The sequence below is a fragment of the Lagopus muta genome, chromosome 7, assembly GCF_023343835.1.
Source record: "Lagopus muta isolate bLagMut1 chromosome 7, bLagMut1 primary, whole genome shotgun sequence".
Lineage (NCBI taxonomy): Eukaryota > Metazoa > Chordata > Aves > Galliformes > Phasianidae > Lagopus > Lagopus muta.
Window position 1 is genome coordinate 20,618,774 of NC_064439.1, and position 24,967 is coordinate 20,643,740.

The 24,967-nt window shown below is 40.0% G+C and overlaps 1 protein-coding gene across 2 annotated transcripts in view; it reads right to left on the reverse strand.

The window, feature by feature from the left end:
• Window positions 1–1,104: 1,104 nt before the first annotated feature.
• Window positions 1,105–24,967, reverse strand: part of ABCB1 (ATP binding cassette subfamily B member 1) — a 96,859-nt gene continuing 72,996 nt past the window's right edge. The window contains exons 2-15 of one of the 2 annotated variants that reach the window (XM_048951107.1): window positions 24,165–24,326; window positions 22,229–22,399; window positions 21,279–21,425; window positions 20,805–20,909; window positions 19,201–19,278; window positions 17,403–17,486; window positions 16,347–16,550; window positions 13,686–13,786; window positions 12,649–12,789; window positions 11,220–11,376; window positions 6,759–6,956; window positions 4,425–4,631; window positions 2,907–3,053; window positions 1,105–1,461 (exon numbers count right to left, since the gene is read on the reverse strand). In XM_048951107.1, the coding sequence (XP_048807064.1) occupies window positions 1,255–1,461; window positions 2,907–3,053; window positions 4,425–4,631; window positions 6,759–6,956; window positions 11,220–11,376; window positions 12,649–12,789; window positions 13,686–13,786; window positions 16,347–16,550; window positions 17,403–17,486; window positions 19,201–19,278; window positions 20,805–20,909; window positions 21,279–21,425; window positions 22,229–22,399; window positions 24,165–24,206 (1,989 nt within the window). In that variant the 5' untranslated portion in view covers window positions 24,207–24,326 and the 3' untranslated portion in view covers window positions 1,105–1,254. The remainder of the gene's footprint in view (window positions 1,462–2,906; window positions 3,054–4,424; window positions 4,632–6,758; window positions 6,957–11,219; window positions 11,377–12,648; window positions 12,790–13,685; window positions 13,787–16,346; window positions 16,551–17,402; window positions 17,487–19,200; window positions 19,279–20,804; window positions 20,910–21,278; window positions 21,426–22,228; window positions 22,400–24,164; window positions 24,327–24,967) is intronic. The other variant, XM_048951105.1, reaches the window with a different exon arrangement.

A 24,967-nucleotide genomic window follows, 5' to 3' on the forward strand; every position in this document is an offset into this window, starting at 1 on the left:
TGCTACCTGGATTGCATAAAAGGAATGCATCTCTGTATAGGGATGTTCCCACTGCATTTATAATATACGAGCACTACAAAGTAAAGTACTTTGAATCTCAGTAATACAGAAAATAGCATGTGAATTCAAAATGCTTTGGAGTTTACATCATCTACTGAGCTGTGAATTTTCCTGTGCTTTACACTAGTAATACACAGTAACAGAGAGCACTGAATACAGTTTGAGATTCTTGGGATTTTAAGACTTGATTCCTCTGTTCAAGCAGTTTTTCATCTTACTTCTCTTAAAAAATAAAATTATTCAAAAAAATCAGTGTTGTATTGTTGGGGAACTGATGCTGAACTTGAAACTGAGATTCTAAAGTGCCCCTTGCTTTCTTAATTTTGGGGAGAGATTAGGGTTGATTATTTTTTTACAGCAACAGCTGCATCCCCTCTCCTTGCCCCTCAGAAGCTCTGGTTGGTACAGGGACAGACATTTTATACAGCCTAAAATCTGATGAAGGGTGGAAAAACCTAATGAAGGTTGGAAGTTTGAACAAGGAATACATTGATGCCTTCTGCCTATGACTGCTGATGCACTCCTGTGTGACCAAGAGCTATTCCTTTTCTTTGGGGAACCTGCTTTTCTCAAATTCTTCTGGCTGCCTAGCGGCCTTTGTCTCCCTGCCATAGTTCTCAGGCTGGAGGGCACTGTGAGTAGAAAGCTATAACATGTAGTTACCATGATCCTGTAGAGACAGCTCCTGAATCCTCAACAGTAATAACTGGTTTTCATCCCTTCATTCACTAGTACCCTATTTAAGAGCTTCGTCCCACGGATCTGGACACTATCTATGTTTCCCTTTGCTCTGGAGAGCATCTGTATTCTTTACATATCTCTGTCCTCAGCCCTTCTCCCTATTTTTATAGATAGAGGAGTGTGTGGCAGCAGTGCTCTGCTCAGAGCCCTATGAGACAGAATGGGCTGTCTGCACCATGAGAGCTGTAGCTGGCAGACTTGCCCATCAGCTGGGCTTTTCATAATCACAGTGTACCTTTAATTGGAGCAGCTATAAATTTTTGCACTGATAGAAGAACAGTCAAAGAATGTAAAGTTCTTAAATAACTGAGGTACACTTTTTTATTAGTCATGGAATTTAAGGAAGCTATTTACAGAATTTTAACAAACTAGAAGTACAGAAATACCCTACCTAGTTTCATACAAAATAATGAACCAGCTGTACAGCTGCACTGCAGCAGATACTGCCCCCTGTCATACAACACGAGGCCCACTTTGAACATTGACCAGTGAATAGTAGAAGCCTTTTTCAGCCAGAAGCTGCAGATGAGTCCCTTGCTCTATGATCTTGCCGTTCTGGATCACAGCAATCGTGTCAGCATTCTGGATGGTGGACAGGCGGTGAGCTATCACGATGCAGGTGCGGCCTTCTCTGGCTTTATCCAGTGCTTCCTGGACAATCTGTGCAATGAACAAACCAACAGGAAGATTATCCATGCTGCAGTTCAGGTCTCAGGCTGCAGAGAGTGCCTGGCCCTGTCACTGCTACAGGAGGGCAGCCAGGGTGCCTCCTGTGTGCAGTGTGAGCAGGTGGATGATCTCCTCAGCCTGGTGGTAGAGCTAAAGGAGGAAGTAGAAAGGCTGAGGAGCATCCAGGATTGTGGGAAGGGGAGTGACTGGTAGAGTAGCACTCTGCCATCCTTACAGGAAGGGTGTGGGGGAGATGCTCCTCAAGCAGTAGGAGATTATCTGCTGTCTTACAGCCAGGTAGGAGTTCAGGGCACTGGGAAGACCTCTGAAGGGATTGGGAGCACAAGTTGTGTTCTCCTCTGGCCTCTCAGTTGATGACTGGGGTCAGCAAAAAAGGAGGAGAGTGAATACACTGAATGAATGGCTTTGTGAATGGTGTCACACTCAAGGCTTTGGGTACAATGGCTTGGAGCCTTGAGAAAGGGGGAATACTGACAGCGGACAGGAGCCAACTGACTAGAAGGGCCACAATATTCTTGAAAACAAGCTGGCTGGGCTGGTTAGCAGGGCTTTAAACTAGATATGATGGTGGGAGGGGGTGTACTAGGTGACAGAGAAGCGTGTGGGAACACTGTCACATCAGGAGGCAGTGAGACCTCAGACTTGTCCTGGAGGTGCTAGGGAGGGCTCCTCTGAGAAGGCAACAAGGCCAGTAGCTAAGCTGAAGTGCCTCTATACCAATGCACACAGCGTGGGAAATAAACATGAGGAGTTAGAAACCAGGGCACAATTAGGAAAGTATGACCTAATTGCTATCACAGAAACGTGGTAGGATGAATCCCATGACTGGAATACCCTGTTTGAGGACTACAGGCTTTTCAGAAGAGATAGACTGGGTAGGAGGGGTGGCAGAGTTGCCCTCTCTGTTAGGAAATGGATAGAGCAAACTTTCAGCTGCTCAATAAGCTGCTTAGTGGGATCCCCTGGGAAACTGTCCTTAAGGGCATGGGCACAGAACAAGGCTGGCAGCTCTTTAAGGACCCCCTTAAAGAGGGCAACAGCCCTCCATCCCCCAGCAGAAGTTAAGCCAGGGAGGTAGGTGACTGTTACAGCTGGGCAAGGACCTGCAGCTTAAACAGAGAAAAGAGGGAAATGAAGAAGCAGGGATGCGTAGTCTGGGAGGAATACAGGGCTGTTATCCTTGTGCTTAGAGATAGGAAAGCCAAGGCACAGATGGAGCTGAACTTGACAATGGATGTGAAAGATAACACGAAGGGTTCTACAGGTACATAGGCAGGGGAGACAGGAAAAAAAAATGCAAACATAAAATTCTTCTATATACCAGTTGGAGCTTTAACATATGGGTGACAACATCCCAGCCACAGGTGACTCAGCCAACTTGCAAATCACAGTTCCAGTTTGCAGAGCCAACGTACCTTTTCGCTTTCTGTATCCAGTGCAGAGGTGGCTTCATCCAGCAGCAGAATGTGGGGTTGCCGTACAAGAGCTCGGGCAATAGCAATGCGCTGCTTCTGGCCACCAGAAAGCTGGACTCCTTTGTCTCCCACACGTGTATTGTATTTCTAAATAAAGAAACTAAGCATCAGTGTGGATTTGGATTTGATCCTGTTAGTATGACAGTTCAGCTGTGTTTCTACATAGGGACAATTCTAGGCAATCCCCAGTAAGAGCAGGCGAGTGTGAGCAGCCCACATGCAGCACATCTCTCAGTGTACTCAGCTGCAGAGCACACCCTGCGGTGCTGAGCAGGAGCAGTGCTGTTTGGCTTTGGTGAGGGATTGGGATGAGAGGAGGATTGAGTCACTGCAGCCTTGGTAGTCTGGGCCCTTTGCTTGCCTTTCACCATTCCTCTGTAGGGAAAAAAAAAAAAAAAACCAAAAAAAAAAAAAGCAGCCTAAGAGACATTGTGAGTAACTGAGGATGAACTGGAAGCCGCTCAAATTCAAAACCCAATCCCTATTTAAAGCAAATACAAAGTTACTCAAGAAATTTGATTCCAACTCCACACTCCCTTATTTGTTGTAGTTCTTGACTGTCTACTATGTAAACATAAGTACATCTTGTGTCTGAGAGATTAGACCATGTCTCCTAAGCATGTGGGAATTCACTGCTTCAGAAATACGTCTCCACATTTTCTACAGGAGTAAGGAGACAGGCCTCAGCCTATTGAGCAGCAGCTGGGAGGCTCTCTGCCTGTGCTCACTGCAGCTGCTGCTCAGTAGAACACCTGCAGGTCTGGGATCTTTCCCCAGCATAATTGTTCACAACTAGAACTGTTTTCCCTTCAAGGTGCTGCTTAGTTTATACCAAAATTCAACTTATCAGAGCAAGAAAAGCAAGAGACTGAAGTGGTAACAAGATGATGTCTTTCTGCCCATTTTCACAAGCCAGCTCCATGGGTGACTTCATACACTTGTCCATTGAGATAACTGTTGAAGCAGAGCTCTGGGGCTGCCTCAGCATTTTCCCGTTGCTTTCACTTAACTGGAGGAAAGCACTCATCTTCTTTTCCAGCACTTCTTTTTATGTCTTCTGCTCTTCCATGCAGTGCATCTAAAACTTGCCAGAGTGCCAATACCAACTAAGCCACTATTTAACAGACACCACTCCTGGAGAGATGAAGACATCTCCAATACAGGCATCGGCAGCACTGGAATTGAGTAATGCCTACAACCACTAGCACCTCCTAGGTTTCTATGTGCTCTTCAGATCTTCTAGGTGATAAAAAAAAAAAAAAAAAAAAAAAAAAAAAAAAAAAAAAACCACCACCACCACAACAAAAAAACCCCACAAACCAAACAAATATGAATGTCAAATTCAGTAAACTGTGGAAAAACCAAAATTTTTTTCTTTACAGGTATTTCCTTAGAAAAACATGAATATAGGCACTATACTTTCCCCCAATTTGCAATGTGAAAATGAACACTAATTACCTTTGGTAGTGATTCAATGAAGGAATGAATATTGGCTGCTTTTGCAGCACTAGCAATTTCCTCATGGGACACCTCCCGACTGTTGTCCCCATATGCAATATTTTCAGCAATGGTGCAGTCAAACAGGATTGGTTCTTGTGAGACGATACCAATGTGAGATCTCAGCCATTGGATGTTTAGTGTCTTTGTATTTCGGCCATCCAGAAGCTAAAAGGTCAGAAAGAAGATATTACGATCACAATACTTATCTTTGGCTTTATTACTATTAATCAGATATTTTAATTTTTTTTTTATCTAGCAACACTGCAGCCTTTAGCGGCCAGGGCATTTCATGCCCTCAGTGTTGGATTACACACTTCCAGGCAGCAGCAGAGGTGGGCAGATGAGTGTTAAAGCTTATTTATGTTTACAATCAGCAGAATATGACCAGAAATCTCTATAAACCTAGACAAACTCCAGCTATATGAAGCCATTTCACTGCTCCCTACTTGTTTATCACCCCATCTAGAAGAGCTGATACGGATCTACTTTAGCTGCCAACGTAGTATCACTACTACAGACATTCGGTACTACAGTCATGACAGAAATATCTATTTCAGAAACCAAAAGAAAAATCCATACCACATAGTGCTTCTGCTCCCCTTATTAGCAGCTTTATCCCATCTGTTTTCCTAATCCAGATGTCCTGGCTTCTCAAATGACTTTTAATGGGGGCTGTAATGGGCACAGAGTCCTAACCCCATAACTGAATATCATCTTCGCACCTCAGGGAGAAATCTTCTACCACCATTTGCTTGTGTAAAATGAGATACATGTGAAAGAGTATCTGCACTGGAGCTCCTTCTCTTCTGGACATCAGTATCCACAGTTCTATGTTTAACTGTCTCTGCTAGGGGGATGACTTATTTTGTCAAAAATACGGATCCATATTTCTACTTTATCCTGATGACTTCCATCTAAAGCAGAACTAATGAGTCATGCTTCAAGATCCAAGAAGAAACCTTTAGATTTTCTCTCCCCCTCCACCCCATCTCATTTTCTCATTACTCAGTTTGTACCTGATAGAAGGACACTGAACTTTATCACCAAGTGCTGCTGTTAGAGGAGTTGCTGGTGCAGGAAAAACCCAACTGCAGTTCTCCAGCAATGAACTAATTAGTCTGGAACTCAATCCTGAGCTGAAAGCAGAACTTCTCTTAGAATACTCTTCTTCCTGTAGCCAGAGCTACCCAAATCTGATATAACCATTTCTGCCTTACAGTCAGGAACAAAATGGCTGTGTATGCAAGCAGCTTTGCAGCCACAGGTTCCTGGACTATTAGAAATCATGGTGCATTGAGGTGATTTGTGTACTATCAATAGCAGTAGGTGGATGTGAGTATAATTACTGTCTAGCTATAGCACCAATAAAATCAGAAATCCTTAACAACTCTCTTAGAACCTGTGTGTCTTAATGATTTTTTTAAAAATTATTTTATTATTATTATTATTATTTTTAAATCATAATTACCAGGCAGGTAAGAATTGGGAAAGTTTAAATTCTACTCTTTCCAGCAGATGCCATGTGCATCTGCGCAGCCTCTTTCTGAGGCTGGAGATGGATAAATAAATGACCCAGAGTACGTTTGGGATGGCTTCATGAATCTTGAAAACAAGCAGTCAGTCACAGATAGAACTGCATTTTATCAGCTGTGCTACTTTCAGAATGGATCAGCTGTCAAGACCTTTGCTACACATGTACATTGGTAAGGGTGGTGATCATAGAAATGAACAGAAATAAGGTGAGAGAGTCTGCTTATGCTCTTTACAATTAGAAGAAGCCTCAACCCTTACAAATTTGCCTTGGTATCCTTTCCTCTTTGTTACAGCACATATTCAGCATTACAAATAAAAGAAATACAAAGATCTCAAGCAAATAGCTCTAGGATACAATATAAAGAAGGGGCTGCTATTTACTAATTGTAACCTGCATTCATCTTACTGAAAACAGCAATTTCCATCAATTAGTCTGGACTGGGACAAAAACTGAACCTCCATGATGCTGCTTCTGGCTCTGGTCAGGTCAATGTAACAATTTCTCTCCACTGGATCTTGTTCTAGTAACTCGAAACAGCACAGGAAATCTAGGAATTTTACTGTACTTTCACCATGATTGCATAGAGAATATTGAAAATCCATGTAAATGATATTAGAAATACCAACAAAAGTGAGTTGTTATACTAGCAAATACTTAAGGAGATTTAGAAGAAAAAGTATCAAATGAAATACATGAGTAGAATTCATTAAACATGTATCACATACAACACAGCCTGCACTTCTACAGGCAACACTTACCACTTCGCCACTGAGCGGATCATAGAATCTCTCAAGCAGCTGAATAACAGTGCTCTTCCCACAGCCACTGCTACCAACAAGGGCCAGAGTTTGTCCTTTTTCTACTTCAGTGTTCAAGCCTTGGAGCACTTTGACCTCTGGGCGGGTTGGGTATTTGAATGCCACATCTTTGAATGTGATGTTTCCACCAAATATTTTCTGATTGAAATGGTAGAAATAAATGAGATGTTTTTAGGATAATCTAACATAAAAACGTATACTGTAACAGATAATAAGAGTCTAAGAAAAGCATTCCTAGGAGAGACCACTGGGAGTTTTTCCTGTGACTCAGGCCTTTCTTTTCTTCATAGAAATTAACATGCAGTGAGAAGCTGCTACAAAAATACAAACTCACTCCTAAATATTCTACTCCGCAAGTATATTTTAATTAAAATTTGATTCCATAAACCTTTAAGTAGAATGATCGTGCTTATTTCAAGTTAACTTACTATAAAATAGGCATTTGTGATAAGGATAATGCCCACACAATAAGCAATTTAGTTCTTATAAATAATTATATGTAAAAAGAAAACATACACAGATGCAAGCAACCAATTAACACTTTAGCTTAAATTTATATTTCATGAGACATCATTGCTAGTCTCCTCTAAAACATATATGTATACAAAGGCAAATGCGTATATATAGATATGTATACATGTATGTGCACGAAGGCAGCTCTGAAAGTAATGCCTTCTATTCCATTGTGTTGGCCAGTGATGTCAGAGGCAGATGTTGACAGCATATTGCAGTAGAAGTTGAACCTTCCCATCAATATCCCATTACATTTCATTGCCATATGACAGATGGTAGCAGAGGGGCAGGCTGACAAAATGGCATCTGACATATAAAGCAAATATGTGGAACTGAATTCCTCCGTGCATAAAAAATTTCATCCACTGACATTCATTGATGCTTGCTGAACATTTACAGAAACAAAACAGTGGAGGAGAGCACAGTGAGGCAGTGAGTAATGCGTTTCAGCACAACTACATGAAAGACAAGCCATCCTCTGGTTATGTACAATTTCCACACCACAAAATGAAGAGTCTCAATCCACACAAGTCAGCAGATTACGAGCAGCAAAATGCATACAGAGCTGAACATCAGCTTCAACGTGATGGAAACGATGGTGACAATGCCACAGTATCACAAAGTTTGTGCCAGGTGGGTCCCAGAAGTGTTCACACAGGAACAAAATGAACACCGTATGCAAGTTAGTCAGGACCATTGAACCATTACAAAGCCTCAAGTATGAGTCAAGGTAAGTTTAGGCTGGACGTTAGGAAACACTTCTTTACAGAAAGGGTGGTTAAACATTGGAATAGGCTCCCCAGGGAGGTGGTTGAGTCACTGCCCCTGGATGCGTTTAGAACTGTTTGGATGTGGTGCTCAGAAATATGATTTAGCAGAGGGTTGTCAGAGTTAGGGTACTATGGTTGGGCTGTGGTTGGACTTGATGATCCTCGAGGTCCCTTCCAAGCTGAGTAATTCTATGATTCTATGGCTGGAGATGACAGTTTCCTGGATCATGTATTGCCAGTGATGAGACACAGTTATCACCACTATGAGGCAGAGTCAAAACTGCAGCCCGTGGAGTGGCAATGTGTGAATTCCCCATTGAAGAAAAAGTTCAAGACGTGAGTAAAGTGATGTGCACTGCTTTTTGGGATAGGAAAAGACTGATCCTACTTGATTTTCTGGAGCCAGAACAGAGCATCAACTCTGACCGCTACAACGTTTCAATGACTAAACTGAAGGCTCCAAGTCCCAGAATCAGGCCAGAGAACAAGACAGCCTCTCTCTTACATATACCCATACCCATTTGAAGACAGCAGAACACATTGCCAGTCTTGGCTGGACTGTCCTACAACACCTACCATATATTTGGATTTGGTGCCTACTGACTTCCATCTGATTGAGAAAATGGACAGCACAGGGAACATTTTCTTAGCAACAATGTCATCATAGCAGCTGTGAAATAGTGGATCACTTCCAATGGTGCAAATTTTTAAGAGTGCAGCATACAGATTCTTCCTTATTGCTGGCAAAAAAATGCCTAGACAACAGTCTAGTGGTGACTATATTGAAAAACAGCTTTTTATACATGCCTGTATACACATAGGTGTAACATGATGGAAAGTGCAGCAATGACAGCAGAGCAGCAAGATCCCAGATTACAACAATGAGAGTTTGCTCAAATGCAACAGCCATGGGCGCAGAAACAAAGAAAAGAAGCTGCTTACCTTCAGAAGGCCTCAGGTATGCAGGGATCTCCAAGGAAATACCTTTCCCTCCACTGCCAACCCTTAAATGAGGTCTAGGAAGGTGTGGATCCTGGCCACATCCCTTACCATTGATCACTCAGGTACATTGCATACACCTGAGCTCCCTTGGGTTGGCCCTGCCTTCCACCAGGTGTTCAATCATTGGTTCAAGCTATGACTTAGCATTTCCACTACAATAGGTCACTCCAAAAGTAACACAGAATCACAGAATCACCAAGGTTGGAAAATACCTTCAAGATCATTCAGTCCAACCATCCACCTATCACCAATAGTTCTTACTAAACCATGTCCCTCAACACAAAATCCAAACATTCCTTGAACACCTCCAGGGTTGGCGACTCCACCTCCTCCCTGGGCAGCCCATTCCAGTGCCTGACCATTCTTTCAGAAAAGTAGTATTGCCTAATGTCCTGCCTAATCTCCCCTGGCTCAGCTTGAAGCCATTCCCTCTAGTTCCATCACTATTTACACGAGAGAAGAGGCTGACCCCCATCTCACTACAACATCCCTTCAGGAAGTTATAGAGAGCAATGAGGTCTCCCCTGATCCTCCTCTTCTCCAGGCTGAACATTCCCAGCTCCCTCAGCTGCTCCTCATAAGCCCTGTGCTCCAGACCCCTCACCAGCCTTGTTGCCCTTCTTTGAACCCACTCCGGGCCTCAATGTCTTTCTTGCAGCAAAGGGCTCAAAACTGGACACAGTACTCGAGGTGTGGCCTCACCAGAGCTGAGTACAGGGGGACAATCACTGCCCTGTTTCTGCTGGTAACACCATTCCTGATGCAAGCCAAGATGCCACTGGCCTTATTGGCCACCCGGGCACACTGCTGGCTCATGTTCAGCCGAGCATCAATCAATACCCCAGGTCCATTTCCTCTGCACAGTCTTCAGCCTGTAGCATTGCCTAGGGTTGTTGCGGTCAAAGTGCAGGACCCGACATTTGGCCTTGTTGAACCTCATCCCATTGGCATCAGCCCAACCTGTCCTGATCCCTCTGTAGGGCCTCATTACCCCTAGCCAGATTGACACTTGCAGCCAACTTGGTGTCATCCACAAACTTACTGAGGGTGCACTACTCCTATTTATTGTATTTACATGGAAACTACAACAGATACAAAGAGCACATTATTTGATTGAACATTATTTGATTGAACAAATTCTCAGCTACAAAATACTATTTTTGAACAGTCACCACCACTAGCTATGTGTTTTCACCAATGATGGAGGCTGCATACTCGTAAAAATCTGCACTGCCTTCCGAAACAGTTTGTGTTTTATGTTGCAGTTGCCACTGCTGCAACGCACCAGCCACCACCTCACTGTGCTCTCATCAACTGTTTGATCTACATAAACAATCAACAAGATTCAAGGAATATCAATGGGTGATTTTTTTTTTGTATGGAGGAACTCAGTTCCACATTTTTGCATAATATTCACTTCTGTGTCACACTCCATGCTGTCAAACTGCCTACCACTATGCTGCCATCTGTCACACAGCAACAAAATCTTACAGGATGCTGGCAGGAAGATTCAACCTCTACTGCCATACCACCAACATCTGCCTTGACATCACAGGCCAATGCCATGAAATAGGAAGCATTACTTTCAGAGCAGCTCTTTTATGTATATGTATATATAGTACCATGTTTTTATTACATATATGTGATTGTTTTCTGATACATTCTATCCTCTTCATTACATGAAAGGCCACATATGAACATATATGTGTTCATACACATTGATGGTTATCAAAATATATGACAATCTATTATGGGCAATTTGCAAATTAGTTAGGCCTCAAAAATCAGTGGTAAATATCATGGGCCTATTCATAGGTTCAAGATCCATGCTTAAGTAGCTTCAGACAAGAAAGGCTGTAAAAACTGTCTCTGGTGCATTAATCCTACTCTCAGTGCATCTTCAAGGTGCTTCATCAAGAGGCAAATGAAGCTGAGAGGATGGTAGGTGGTGAGCTAGAAAAACTTAAACCTCAGTTTGGTTGAACGACTCAGATGCTAATGAGCTCACACTGTACTTGTTCTCGGTGGCTTTGATGTGAATGACAGAAAAAAAAACGCAGGCTTGAAAGAAAGTAGTGGTGCATGACATACTGCATATAGCACCGTGTTTACTTACAGGTTTCTCCCCTTCCTCACTGTAGCTGTCTATTAATGGTACTCTTTCAAACAACAGAAACAAGTGAGCAGCTGACATCTTGGCTTTGGCATAGTCTGGTGTGAAAGAAGTGCTTTGTCCTAATGCCATTGCACCAAATACGATAGCTGAAAACACACTGTAAAAATAAACAGGAGAAAACTGTTGTTACTGTTACAGCACAGGCACAAAAAGCCTGTATGGCCAGAGGAGGGTCTTCAGACAGATGACTTATCCTTAATAAGGGTGAGAGAGGGTAAAAATCTGAGAATTTTTCCTTCACTGAGAAAATCTATAATTTCTTTTCAGGGAGGGCAGTAGCTTCCCATTCTTGTCCACTCAGCTGGATGTATTAGAAGTTGATGTTTTGCTTTCTATTTCTATTCTCAATGCATGAGGTGTGGTAGGATGTGTTGTTCCTTGCAGTACAGTCTCCTCATCCATAAAACTGTAGTTATTAGTTTTGGAGATTTACGGAGAAATTTGTCACTCAACATTTCCTTTGAAGGGCCCACAAAGTCCAGTCCTTGAGTTCAGGAACAAAAGGCAAAGGGGCAAAGGATGCAAGCATGAAATTTGGAGTTAGCAATGAGCAGTACAAGAATAGGCATACAAGAAGGGATTCACATGAGCACATAGCGAAAGGGAGGCTAATGCTTGTACATGAGAAAGTGTTGCTGTAATCAGGATAAGATGAAGGTATAGCTTGAGAAAGTGTTGCCGTAATCAGTGTAAGATGAACGTTTAGCTTCAATAATAATTTTTGCCAGGCAAGAGTGTGGCAAGTGCTAAAACAAAGCATGGGATGTGCATGGAAGACAACGTGACTATTGACCAATATAGATAGGAATTTCATCTGCAGGGAGTTGAAGGAAGACATGGATGTTGGAGATGAGGGAGGAAAAAGAGTGGAAAGGTGCCAGCTGATACAAGCAACAGCATCAGTTCACTGCTAGCACTTGAAGAAGTTTTTTCAACTCTACCTGGGCATCTTTTAGAATGGGCATTTGTTGAATCTTTCTCCTGCTCTCTTGCCGCAGGGCTCATAATTTCCTCACTTTTGTTTCGCTCCTTACTTGCTCCACTTATCTTTTAGTCTTGCCCACCTACGCTCCCTACAGCTAGGCCATGTGATTCTGTTGTTAAAGAAAACTTGTTGGTCATGAAAACAAGGGATGGCTTCGCCTTGCCTAATATCATTTTGCCTTCCTGTGTAACCTGATCATGAGAAAATGCAGTCTAAAAGTGATACATTTTGGATTTGTCGCAACGTGAGAAAGGAGGGGGAGTGTAAGGATGGAAGTATTTAGCTGTTGGTTTTTTTTTTTTTCAGTTGTACTTCATGATACCTATAGGAAAATCAAACATTTTCCCACATGGACCCAAAAGAACCTAAAGAGGAAATACTTACAAAAGCACATCTTTAAACTGCATATGTCCATTTTTTATTAGATATGCACCAAATCTAAAACATCCAGCATAAGTGAAGTACATAATAGCTTGTGTAAAGGCAAAAGTAAATCCGAAGATATGTGCCTTTCTTACAGAATTTCTGTAATGAAAAAAATATATTATCAGAATTTTATTGTGCACTCAGTTGTAGCAACCAAGAATGTGAAGAGTGTTGTATAAAACTCAGAGGAATCCACAAGTCTTTATTAGCTTAAAGTATAATATCTCCAGTTCTCAGTCATAACCTAAAACATCATAATTTCTGTTTTCTTTCTGCTTTCAGAAACTCATGACAATATTGGTACAGTAGAAAAAATGACTCAATATTTTGAGCATGCACAATAGGTATTGTTTCCACTGCATGCATTCAATAAAACAATGTAAAAAGTAATAATACAGGTGCAATTTAAAGATTCACCTAACATGAAAATAATCATCAAGAAGTTCAGAATTTCTACAGAGCAGAAACTACTTCAACAGAACAAATAATTGTGCTTTTTCTTATGTTGAGCCAAAAATCTTAAAATAGGTTGTGACATTCATGAGGTTTCACATGATCTACAACAGTACTTTGATAAAATATCAGAGCGTGCAAATAATTGAACTGCTGTGCAGCTCTGCCATTCAGGTTCCCTCCTGGAAAAGCCCCCAATGATTTTAACAGGGGTCTTACCTAAGCCTACAGGCAAAACGTGACTTTTGGCTTGTTATGCAATGTATTTACTCAGAATGAAGGCCTCAATAGAAATATTAAAGGTTTGCATTTCAAGAATTATGGCAGCTAATATCCCTACTATCAGGGTTCAAGAAAATTGTTATTTAATCAGACTGCTATCTTGAAAAGGAAGATAATCTATATTTTCCATGTTCAAGCTGAGTTTGGATTTAAAACCTTCATGATGCGTTGATAGAAAATAGATGTGATTCAGCTGATTGTGATTTGTGCTAATTTTAAAAAGAAATATTGTAACACCTTTCCAAGAAGCTTTTTATTACCTGTATGACACCTGCAAATTTTGTCCATACACGTACTCAAATCTTCTTTCCCAAGTCAAAGCAACAACAGTTCGAATATTTTCTATGGCTTCAGAAGCAATCTGTAACATCAGAAAAACAAGATTATACAGAAATTTTTAAGCCTAATCTGCAAAATAGAATTTAGAATGACTGTGATAGAAGTGGCAGAACATAACTACAATACTGTTGAAAGAGAATGATTGCAATATTTGTAGATATACCTCTGATAAATAAAATCCAAGAAGCATGTATTATAGCAGTGAAGTTGAGACAGCATACATTTTAGTACAGGCCAGCAATGGGAGCTTACTCTGCAGCAGGCCTTTGCAACTGCTATCCAGATTTAATTGCTGTTAGTACCCTGTCTGGCTAAACTGAACAAGCCTCCATCACCTGCAAATGGATTTGGCCACAAATCTTGATCTCACCCTAAAAGAAACAACCTTTCCCAGCTTGCATTCCCAGCATTTTTGCAATACCAGAAGTCTTTCAAAACTCTGACAGGAGAAAATCAAATCTACTGCAGATTCATAAAAATATAAATATATATTTTCCTGGCCCATAAGACAGCTTGGCAGCTAATTCCTATTAATTTTACACCTGCAAATCTTCCCATTTTGCCATTGAAAAGATAAATAATAGGGGTAGAAGTTTCCAAAATGATTAATGATGTTATGCACTTGAACTTGACTGAAAACAAGTGAAAGTTGAGATCTTCATTTTCTTAATACTCCCCTAGTGTAAAGGCGAATTACTTGCAGTTAATTAATACAATCAGAAAATGTTTTCATATAGACAGTTTATTCAGGCTTAGACAATAATTCAGCAAAAAAAAAAAAAAAAAAAAAAAAAAATCAAAATGTAAAACACATAGAAATGTGTTTTTTTCTAAGTAAATTCATGAAGCACTAGCTCCAGCTAGTAATTTTGTTCCGATGTACTGATTTCACCAGAAAGAAAAAAAAACAACAAAAACGATCCTTATCTTTTCCCTAGAGAGTCATCTAGGACTTAAGCTCATCTTTTTACGTACTATCTCCAGTCTGAGATTTGTACGCTGTAAAATCCCACTGCCTCTGCAGAAGCTCTCTGCCCTAACCCTAAAACTAACTCAATCCCAATCCTAAATCAACCCTAATTCAACCCTAGCCTTAAACCAACTCTAACTCAAGCCTAACTCTATACATAAACCATCATAACCCCAACCTTAACTCCATGTCATATGCTCTTTTTTTGTATAAATGGAGATAATTGGTTCCATTATATGTGTATGAATAACGCTCATGCTGATGAGGAAAGAATGAATATTGATTCTGTACTACCTATCAATAATAGTTTATTTCTGTCCCTGATGTGTGAAGATGCCACTTCTTCCTTGATGTTTTTCCAGGAAGAAACTCACTTCTAAAGAGAAGATTTTTACCTAGAGCTAAAATAGATGCGTGGTACTTCTTTTCTTTTCCTTCTCATTTGCTTGATATATTGAAAGTGAAACATTTTGCTGATTTGCTGTGGGAATAAATATGTTTTAAATTTTGCCAGAAACTGTGGAGCTGAAAAAAAATACTTAAATTTATAGTCTGTCAAAGGCAGGTATTCAGGTCATCGCCTCACAATCATGTAACAGTTCTTACAAATAGTCTCTAAGGCAGTTGGCATGCAACAATGATAAGCAGCTGTAATCAACTTGACTATGAAATAACTTTAAAATATTCCAGTGCGTAAGAAAGCATAAGGTTACTTGTTTGGCAAGACTGTAAGAGTAACCAGTGACATCATTTTGAATTTCTTCTTGATTGTCCTACCAAGTAAAGAATTAGTTGTTGTTGTTGTTTTTTTCCTCAATGTATATATTATTTTAAAAATAAATACCTTTTAACTTCGTATTTTAATGTGTAACAGAATATCTCTGGATTTGTGAATTATCAGCCCTTACTGCAAAGGAAGCAAATATGACTTCCAATCTTCAATCAGAATTCTGTGCCTCTTTCCAGATCACAGAATCACAGAACAGTTTGGGTTGGAAGAGCCCCCAAAGATCATCAAGTTCCATTCCCCCTGCCACGTGCAAGGCCACCAACCTCCAGAATTGGGAAGAGACCAGGTTGTCCAGAGCTCCATCCAACCTTGTTTTGAACCCCTCCAGGGATGGGGCATCCACAGCCTCTCTGGGCAGCCTGTTCCAGCAAATCACCACCCTCTCTGTGTAGAACTTCACCCTGATGTCCAATCCAAACCTTCCTTCCTGGAGCTTAAAACCATCCTCCCTTGTCCTATCACTGCCTACGCTTGTAAATTGTGATTCCCCTCCTGTTTTATAATCCCTTTTAAATATTGGAAGGCTGCAAAGAAGTCTCCTTGCAGTCTTCTCGTAATGCAAAAATTGCACCGGATTCAAAGGAATACTCCTTTGTGAGACCTTGCTTGTTAAGTTTGAGTTGCACTTAACTTTTAACTCATGTTTTCAATTTTCAGCTTCACGTTTTCTGTACCATCATTTTGTCAGTACAGCAATGCTTTGAGAAAATGACTTAGAGAAAAAGTATATTACTGATCCAACACCAATGTTCTATAATTATCACTATGTAGCACAGTATGAAAGTAGGTATTAAAAAAAAACAAAAACAGCACTGAACCCACCTCTCCTAAGGTTTCTAGTTCCTTTTTATCTTTTTCTGCATGTCCAGCAAGCATCTTCATTTGAATCATTCCTGTAATAGTAATAATAGGCACGATGGCTAAAAGCAGAAGAGTCAACTGCCAGCCATAGATCAATGACAAAACAATCCCAGTCCCAAGATTAGCTATGTTTTGGGCAACTAAAGCCAGTCTGGAACCTGTAGCCTGAAAAAGAACAAAATCATTATTGCAATGGCTTTGTTTTGAAACTGTACAAAATATTTGTCAATTAGGTAATTGTGATTTATTTAACAGAAGACATCTGAAAATACTTAATTTGTTTTTAAATAGTTTGCAAAATTGAATGATTCTCTTAACTGTTTGAAAACTATTTAAGTATACAGATCATTCCCACAAGTCCTCTATCCCACTCTTGCTCCTGTTTCTATCTCTTCTCTCAGACTTACAGCCCTCATTTTCATGTTATGCTCAAGAAAAAAACAAAGGTATTTCATAACTCTCATACCTTTTGTACATGGATCTGAAATGATAATTTTAAAAACTTTTAAACTTTCAACTTGAACAACACACAGTGATGCAATGACAACAATCCTCATTTAGTGATGTATTTTTATGCATTTTGATGAGCTGGGCATTTAGTATGGAAATGTGTGCTGTTTAGACATCTAAACAAGTTGGATAAATAAATACATGAATGCCTTGGGTGGCTCATTTACACTGGTGTTAACAGGACTGAACAGTATGAACTAAATCTTTACCACATTATCATACTGCGAAGATATCTATCCATCTACCTTAGCTATTGCTATGATGTTAAATTTTTGTGTGACACCAAACATAGAATCATAGAATCCTTACAGTGGAAGGGACCTCTGAGGGCCATCCAGTCCAACTCCCCTGCAATGAACAGGGACACCACAGCTAGATTGGTATCCCAAACACTTTTTAAATATGAGTTTCCAAAGAGTAGTGAGCAGGATTTCTACCACTTGTATCCCCTCTGTAACTTACTCTGTGCTAAATGAGGTATGAAAAATGCCAGTGCATGTTACTTACTCCTTTCACTTGTGAGGCACCATTAGCAAGTCTTGTAATTAATTCTCCAGTGCTATTTGTAGGCTCATCAAACCAGCTGATCTCCTATGATATGAAATACACTTATTATGTTCTCAAAAAATTAAGTCTCTACATCACCTAATTAGGCTAAAGATAACTTAATCACTTTGGCTTATGACTGGATGACACGTGATTCTAGTATTTTCAGTGCAGCTATAAATTCAGTAGACCTAAAGGCTCAGTAAAGTTACAGGATCTCCAAACTCAAAGCTAAGGTAACAATATGTATATGCTTTTTGTAAGGACATAAACATTACCACATTATTTCATAATAAACACAGTTTTACAAGATATCTTTGCTTGTGAATTCAATGTATATTTTTTATGATCAGATGTTCACTAAAGAGGAATACCAAGGAAATTGCCATTTGGAGGAAAAATATTTGGATGTGTAACAGACATCTGCAAAGACTATTAACAAAAAATGTATTTTTTCTTATTACATAGCCTGAAGAGCTGCAGCTTGCAGGATCAGTATGGGAAAGGCAGCATTGCATGGGAGTGACCCCATGTGGAAAAGGGGCAGAGGGTGACCGTGAGGGAGTGGCAGAGATGAAGCACTAGAATGACCACAGGCCCATTTCCCTGCACTGCCTGGAAGCAAGAGATAGAAAAGAGTGGGTGGAGGCAACGGGATTTCAGTTTGCTTTTAGTTTCTCAGTGCTCTGTTCTGTTAGTAATAGGCAATAAATTATGTTAATTTCCTTATAGAATGGTTTGAATCATAGAATTATAGGATGGTTTGGGTTGGAAGGGACCTTTAAGATCATCTAGTTCCAACTCCCTGCTATAATCAGGGACACTTCACTCTAGACCAGGTTGCTCACAGCCAGCTTGGCCTGGAGTGCTTCCAGGGTGGAGGCATCCACAGCCTTGCTGGGCACCTTGTTCCAGTGCTTTCATAGAATCATCATCACAGAATCTTATGCCAAGTCTGTTTTTCCTATGACAGTAACTATCATGGCCTTCCTGTCCTTATCTCAGCCCATGAACTTTTATCATTGTATTTTCCCTCCATGTCTTTTTGGGGAAGAGGAGTGAGAGAGCCACGTGGTGGTGCCAAACTGCCCATCAGCACAAAGCCACACACCTTGCCACCACACTGACTGCTTAGCTACTAGAGACTACTGTGTTTGAATTTCAGGCTGGTTATTTTAAAGAGTTTCATTCTGCTACTGAATCTATTTCCGCTGACAGCAGAGACCTCTTTCTGCCTCTGCCCACTGCTATGACCATCAGTGTCTCTTTGACTGCTGTGCTGGAGAAGCCACCAGTGCAGTGAGTGCAGCTAGTGAGATATCCTGGTCTTAGGGCCTTCAGTAGTATTATTTGTGATCGATCCTACATGGTACCAGATCTGAAGGCAGATCTGAATTTCAAATTTGGCCTCTTAAAGTACAGCCTACTTTCTCTGGGCCTCAATCCAAGGTGGTTTTGATTATATTAAATATGCTAAATAAACAGTACCATCAAATTGAGCTTTCTTATACTGATTTTAAATGGCCTTCCTTAGTCAGTCACATCAATTAAATATTTAAAAAATATCTACTTGGACCTGTTATGAAGATATAATCCAGTCAGTTTTTAAACTGAATTAAAAAAAAAAAAATCATTGTGAAATCTTTATAGATACGATCTCTGCATGTCTACTTAAATATCCAGTTTTGGCATGTAAACAAACCAGCTCTTCTAAAGCCTTAGAAAGCTAAATATATCATGCCTAGTAACGTACATTTACCTGTCTCAGAATTGCTCTAAATGCCATGGATCGAAGCCTCATTGTGAGGATTTCTCCAGCTTTACCAAATGTGAAACCCTGCATAAGAGAAAGAGTCTTTTTTAAAAAATTACCTAATTACAGTTTTTGTCTTTCTCAGGCAGTAAATCAACTATCTGCATACAGTATGAAGGAGAATATCACTACATAGAATATATTCTAATTACAACTGAGGTAAACCAAAGAATTTTAAAGCTAAATTTGGAACCTGAAAGGGTACGGAGTATAATTAAGCTTTTCTTTTAAGAAACAAGTATGCACCACACAACAGTTTTCAAGCCCCAGTAAGCAATGATTTAATTGCAGGAATACCCAATCGCACCTGATCTCAAACCAAAGCTAGTCACAGGCTCAGTGGTGTAAGCAGTAAACCCCTACAATTATTTTAGGCACTGCACAAATACCAGGGATTTTGCTGCTCTCTAAGACCTTACAGTAAAAAAGTGTAGTGCTACTGGTTATTTTCTAGGGGAGAGCTCTGAGCCTGCAGAGAGCTCAGCACAACTCAGATCAAGGAGTAATGCTGGTAAACCTGTCCATTCTGGGCCAGGGCCATGCAGGATCAGACCATATAGGAGTGAGATGGGAGACATGGGAAGACACATTTTAGTGTGGAAATAACCATAACAGCTACTCCAACATTTTTTTTCTTTTTCCAGTGCACCACAGAAGTAGGAATTTTGAGTTTGGTTCTGCTTGAGGGGAGAAGAGGGGAGGAGGAGCTCAAGGGCACTGGGGTAGAAAGTGGAAAGATGGTGTTCAGACTTGTACAGATCTTAAAGCAAGACTGACACAAGTAGTTGAGCAACAACAGCTAAAGGGATTTGTGCATGTAAATTGAGATATCCATCAATTCACATGACAGATGACTTGATTTATCTATGGACATGGCAGTTTTCCCACAACACGTGTAGCTCCAGACACTGGTAAGCACACATACCCATGGAAAAATGGTGTGCAAATGTGAATTTAGAGTCTGTTTCAGAAAATACAGTCAAAAGGATTTGATCCTGTACAATGGAAACAGGCAACATGAAATATTGTTTAACTTCCATGGTACAGAGCTGTAAATAATCTCATACTAAGCATATGGTGTGTTTTTTTCCTGAGACTTCTGGTGCAAGTTTTCTTGGAAATGGAAGGGCTGAGTGCAGTTCACGTAGGGGCACAACCAGCACAGATGCTTACAGCACTGCTGTACAGAACATGGGGCAGGTGATGAAGCATACATTTGCCCAGGACAGAAATGCTGCCCTACATCTGATCTGGGCCTGTGCTGCCAAATTGCTAGCTGTATTACCAGTGCTTTCTGTACTGTCTATTTTTCTCCAAAGGCAGTGCTAGAGGTAGGCCTCACAGCCAAAATTTCCTTCGCTGGGGAGACAGAGATCAGGCTACACCACAGAATACATTTCAAACCTCTTACAGCCTTTTGAACACCTGGTAGTCAAATATCATCAACATTTTTCTCATGTACTGCTCAATACCAAGGCACGGAGAGCTTAACTCACAATTGTGATACATTGCATGAAATATCGTGAGCACTTATGGTATCAAAAACTTACCTGAAGAAAAGATGTGACAAAAGAAATTAATCCAAAACTTAAAAAGAGCAATGCATATGTGCTATTTGTCTCTCTCATAGCAGCCTTTCCTTTTTCCACAAACATCTATAGGAGAAAATTTTGAAAATTAAATTTTATTAAGTTCACACACAATAGTTTCTCTTGCTGTTTTCACATACATGCTGTATTCTTAACATACACTGAAAGGAAAACAAGTCAGTTTATTGATGAGTTAAGCTGCTTTTCCTTTGAAGATCATGGATCTGAAGTGATTATAGATGGTCTATTTTTGACAAGATAAATCAGTAACATGTCAGCATAGCATAACATGGACCTTCACCCACTCTTCACCTTTGCAGGCAAATTGAAAAAATGCAGCATTTAATTCGATAGTGCTAAACCAATTCAAGGTTTATGAAAACAATAAACAACAATGAAAGATATAGCAGATAGAGTTCTTGATTTTATACTTACCCCTATAACATCTGAAATCATGACTGAAAATACAGGTTGTAAGGCCCCATTGATAATTGCACATAAAGTTCCAACAACAAAGTAAGGCCATTCAGTTTTATTCAATTTCATAATTTTAAAAAATGAAGATGGAGGTATATTTTTATCCTAGAATAAAGAGATTCCATCAGAATAAATATAATACATCAATGGAGAGAAATGAGAGTTGTGTGTAATACTTCTGGTCTGCTCTCTATCTCATATTCTTCGTAGGGAAAATCCAAGCTATTAAACTTTAAAAATACATTAACTGCAGAACTTCTGTTACTCAGTAACCAAGATTAATAATATAAAAAGTAGAAAAAGATCAATGAATGAATGCATCCTCTCAAAGGCTTAGTCACAAGCTCCACCTACCCTTTGTGAGACCATCCTGACAAAGAAATTGGGAATTTTGACTACTTTTTCCATTTGATGGTATTGAATGTTGTATAAATTGCTCCTTACTACTGGAAATAATGTCTTGTAGTTTTAGCTCATTCATCAAAATGATAGCTGTACCTTCACTGTCAATAACTTATTTGCTAATGCATATTTATTTTAAACAAAAATAAGTATTCACTATTTTTTATGACCGATTTCCTGTTTCTGGTTTGGTTCCACAAGTAAATAAATTAACTTGACACTTAAGCTATTCCCACACTGAAGTAAATTTGTTTCATAATATTGTTCAGTTAAACTGTTCTAGTATCACAATAGAATAGATTTCAGTTTCAGGGGAAAAGAGTGTTTCCAGAACCCTTCCTCCGTGATTCTGTCATTTCATCAGTCCTTAGCCAGATAGGTAGGTTGGAGGTTGTGGTTTTTAAAAGATGTTGTTAAAAGTCACTTCCTGTTGAGTGGGATCATGCTTCTTTCTTGTCCCATTAGTTATGGAAAACATACGCAGGTAAGAATACACAGACACTCACAAGCTGATCAGCTTTTTCATCAAGCTCATCATTCCGTGTTCTGAACCTTTTTATGCTTTTCCGAGTGGACTGTCTTTTCTGTCCAGTCAGTACTGATCCATTCAGTGCCCCTTCTGAGACACTTGATGCATTACTGTCTTCTCCCTGTAACTGATCTTCAGTTTCTGATGTCTGAAATGAAACACAGTATGATGCTAAAAATCATTTCTGGTCATATTGTCCTGTACATTCAAATGTTGATCAGTTCTAAATAAAAACAACAGTTTTCTGTTAGATAAATGGAAGATTAGTGGGAACTGTGCAATTTTACAAAACCACAAGCAAATACTGACGTTTTATTAAGTCCTCTCTATAGTCACTGGAAAAAACATCATTGTGCTAACACTTAAAAGGAGAAAAAAATTTAGCCAGAATTTTTTTTCTCATTTGTTATCATGTTAAACTGTTCTGACAACACATAGCTGGGGCACTTCCTAGTATTTATACAGACTGGGGGAAGAACTCCTTGAGAGCAGCCCTGCAGAGAAGGACTTGGGAGTCATGGTGGAAGAGAAGCTGGCCATGAGCCAGCAGTGTGTGCTTGCAGCCTGGAAGACCAACTATGCTCTGGGCTGCATTAAAAAAGGGGTGGCCAGCAGGGAGAGGGAGGTGGTTGTTCCCTTCTACTCGGCTCTTCTGAGGCCCCATCTGCAGTACTGTGCCCAGGCCTGGGGCCCACAGTACAGGAAGGACGTGGAGCTCTGGAGCAGGTCCAGAGGAGGACCACTAAGATGATTTAAGGGCTGGAGCACCTCTTTTATGAAGAGGTTGAGGGAACTGGGCTTGCTTAGCTTGGAGAAGAGAAGGCTCCAGGGAGACCTCATTTTGGCCTTCCAATACTTGAAGAGAGCATATAAACAGGAGGGGGAGCAACTGTTTACATGGGTTGATAGTGATAGACAAAGGGGAATGGTTTTAAGCTGAGACAGGGAGGTTTGGGTTAGATAGTAGGAAGAAGCTTTTCACAAAGGGATGGTGAAGCACTGGAACAGGTTTCCCAGGGAGATTGTGGATGCCCCATCCCTGGAGGCATTCAAGGCCAGGCTGGATGTGGCTCTGGGCATCCTGGTCTAGTGGCTGGCAACCCTGCACATAGAAGGGGGGTTGAAACTAGATGATCATTGTGGTCCTTTTCAATCCAGGCCATTCTATAATTCTATGATTCATAAGTTCAATAAGAGAAGTCTTCAGCATGATGAAAGAGACATGAAGACTACAAGCTATTTCAAAGTTAAGACCTGATAGAAACAGATGTTCAGAAGACAGTTTGAAAGAGAACAAAAATATTCTAGATAGACTTGTCTGAATGACAAAACTGCAGGAGCCTGAGTCAATATAATTCTGGTGATTTGGAAAAGTACTTGTGTAAGAGTTTCTATTATCACAGTGAGGGTGATGATGCACTGGAGCAGTGGCTTGCAGAGGGCGTGGAGTCTCCATCCTTGGAGGCATTCCAAATCCAACAGAACATGGCCCTGGCAACCTTGGACCTCAGATTCTTCCCTGTATTCAGAAGGAGTTGGACTAGAGAAAATATCAAGATCCATTAACCTGAGTTATTTCATGATTCTATAGGTTGGAAAAGGAATCTGAGAAGTTATCAGTTCCAGAACTTTATATTTGTTACTACAATCTTTATTTTAATTTTCTCATATACTTTGCTTTTAATGTCATACTTCTTAAAAACTTTTCTGTTCATAATTACTGTAATTCAGAGCTTTGAGTTAAACTTGCACATTTTACCTTTATTTCTTTTTTCTTATGAAGTTCAGTACTCCTCGGGAAAGGTTTTTTTGCCTAGAGTTTTTCTACTGAGAAAACAATGCAATGTTGGAAGTACAATTCAGCACCACACAACATAATGAAAGTTATGGAAAAAAAATAATGAAAAAGCTACCTGCATATTAACAAGTTTGTAGTAAACTCCCTTCTGTTCCATCAGTTCATCATGAGTCCCCTGTTCTGTGATGACACCATGTTCAAATGCAGCTATAAGATCTGCGTTTCGAACTGTTGACAAACGATGAGCGATAACAAGTATAGTGCAGCCCGTCCTGATCTGCAGACATTATAACAATGGCTCCACATTAGCATTGTCAGGTACATTTAATATTTCTTCACTTTATATTAAGGTTAAACAAAATATTTTAACTGAAAAGAATTTGGTTCTAATTAAGATCAGAATTTTCAATTAAGAAATATTGAATTTCAGACTACCTTTCAGTTCTGAGGTAATCAAAAACAAAAACGTAACAAATAAAATACCACAAAACATATTTAATATAAAACCATATTTAATACAAATCAAAGTACTCTGGTTTTCCCTGCTGGACAATTATTTTTTAATCTAAGCATTAAGATCAAAAGGTTTTTTTTGTTTGTTTATTTATTAATTGCTCATTCACTATTCTTCCAGGTTAGGTATCCAATTTTACTAGAAAAAAAAAGACAACCACTTAGCATGTTAGTAACAATTATGTTTCAGAGCATTTCACAAGTATTGCAAATTAGTCCCTTACAAAGTAATTTTAATTGCTCTTGGAAGCGGCTGCCCAGAGAGGTGATGGATGCCCCATCCCTGGACACAGTTGAGGTCGGGCTAGACAGGGCTCTGGGCAATCTGATCTAGCTGTAGGAGTCCCTTCTCACTGCAGAGGAGTTGGACTAGATGACCTTTAAAGGTCCCTTTAACAAAACAAT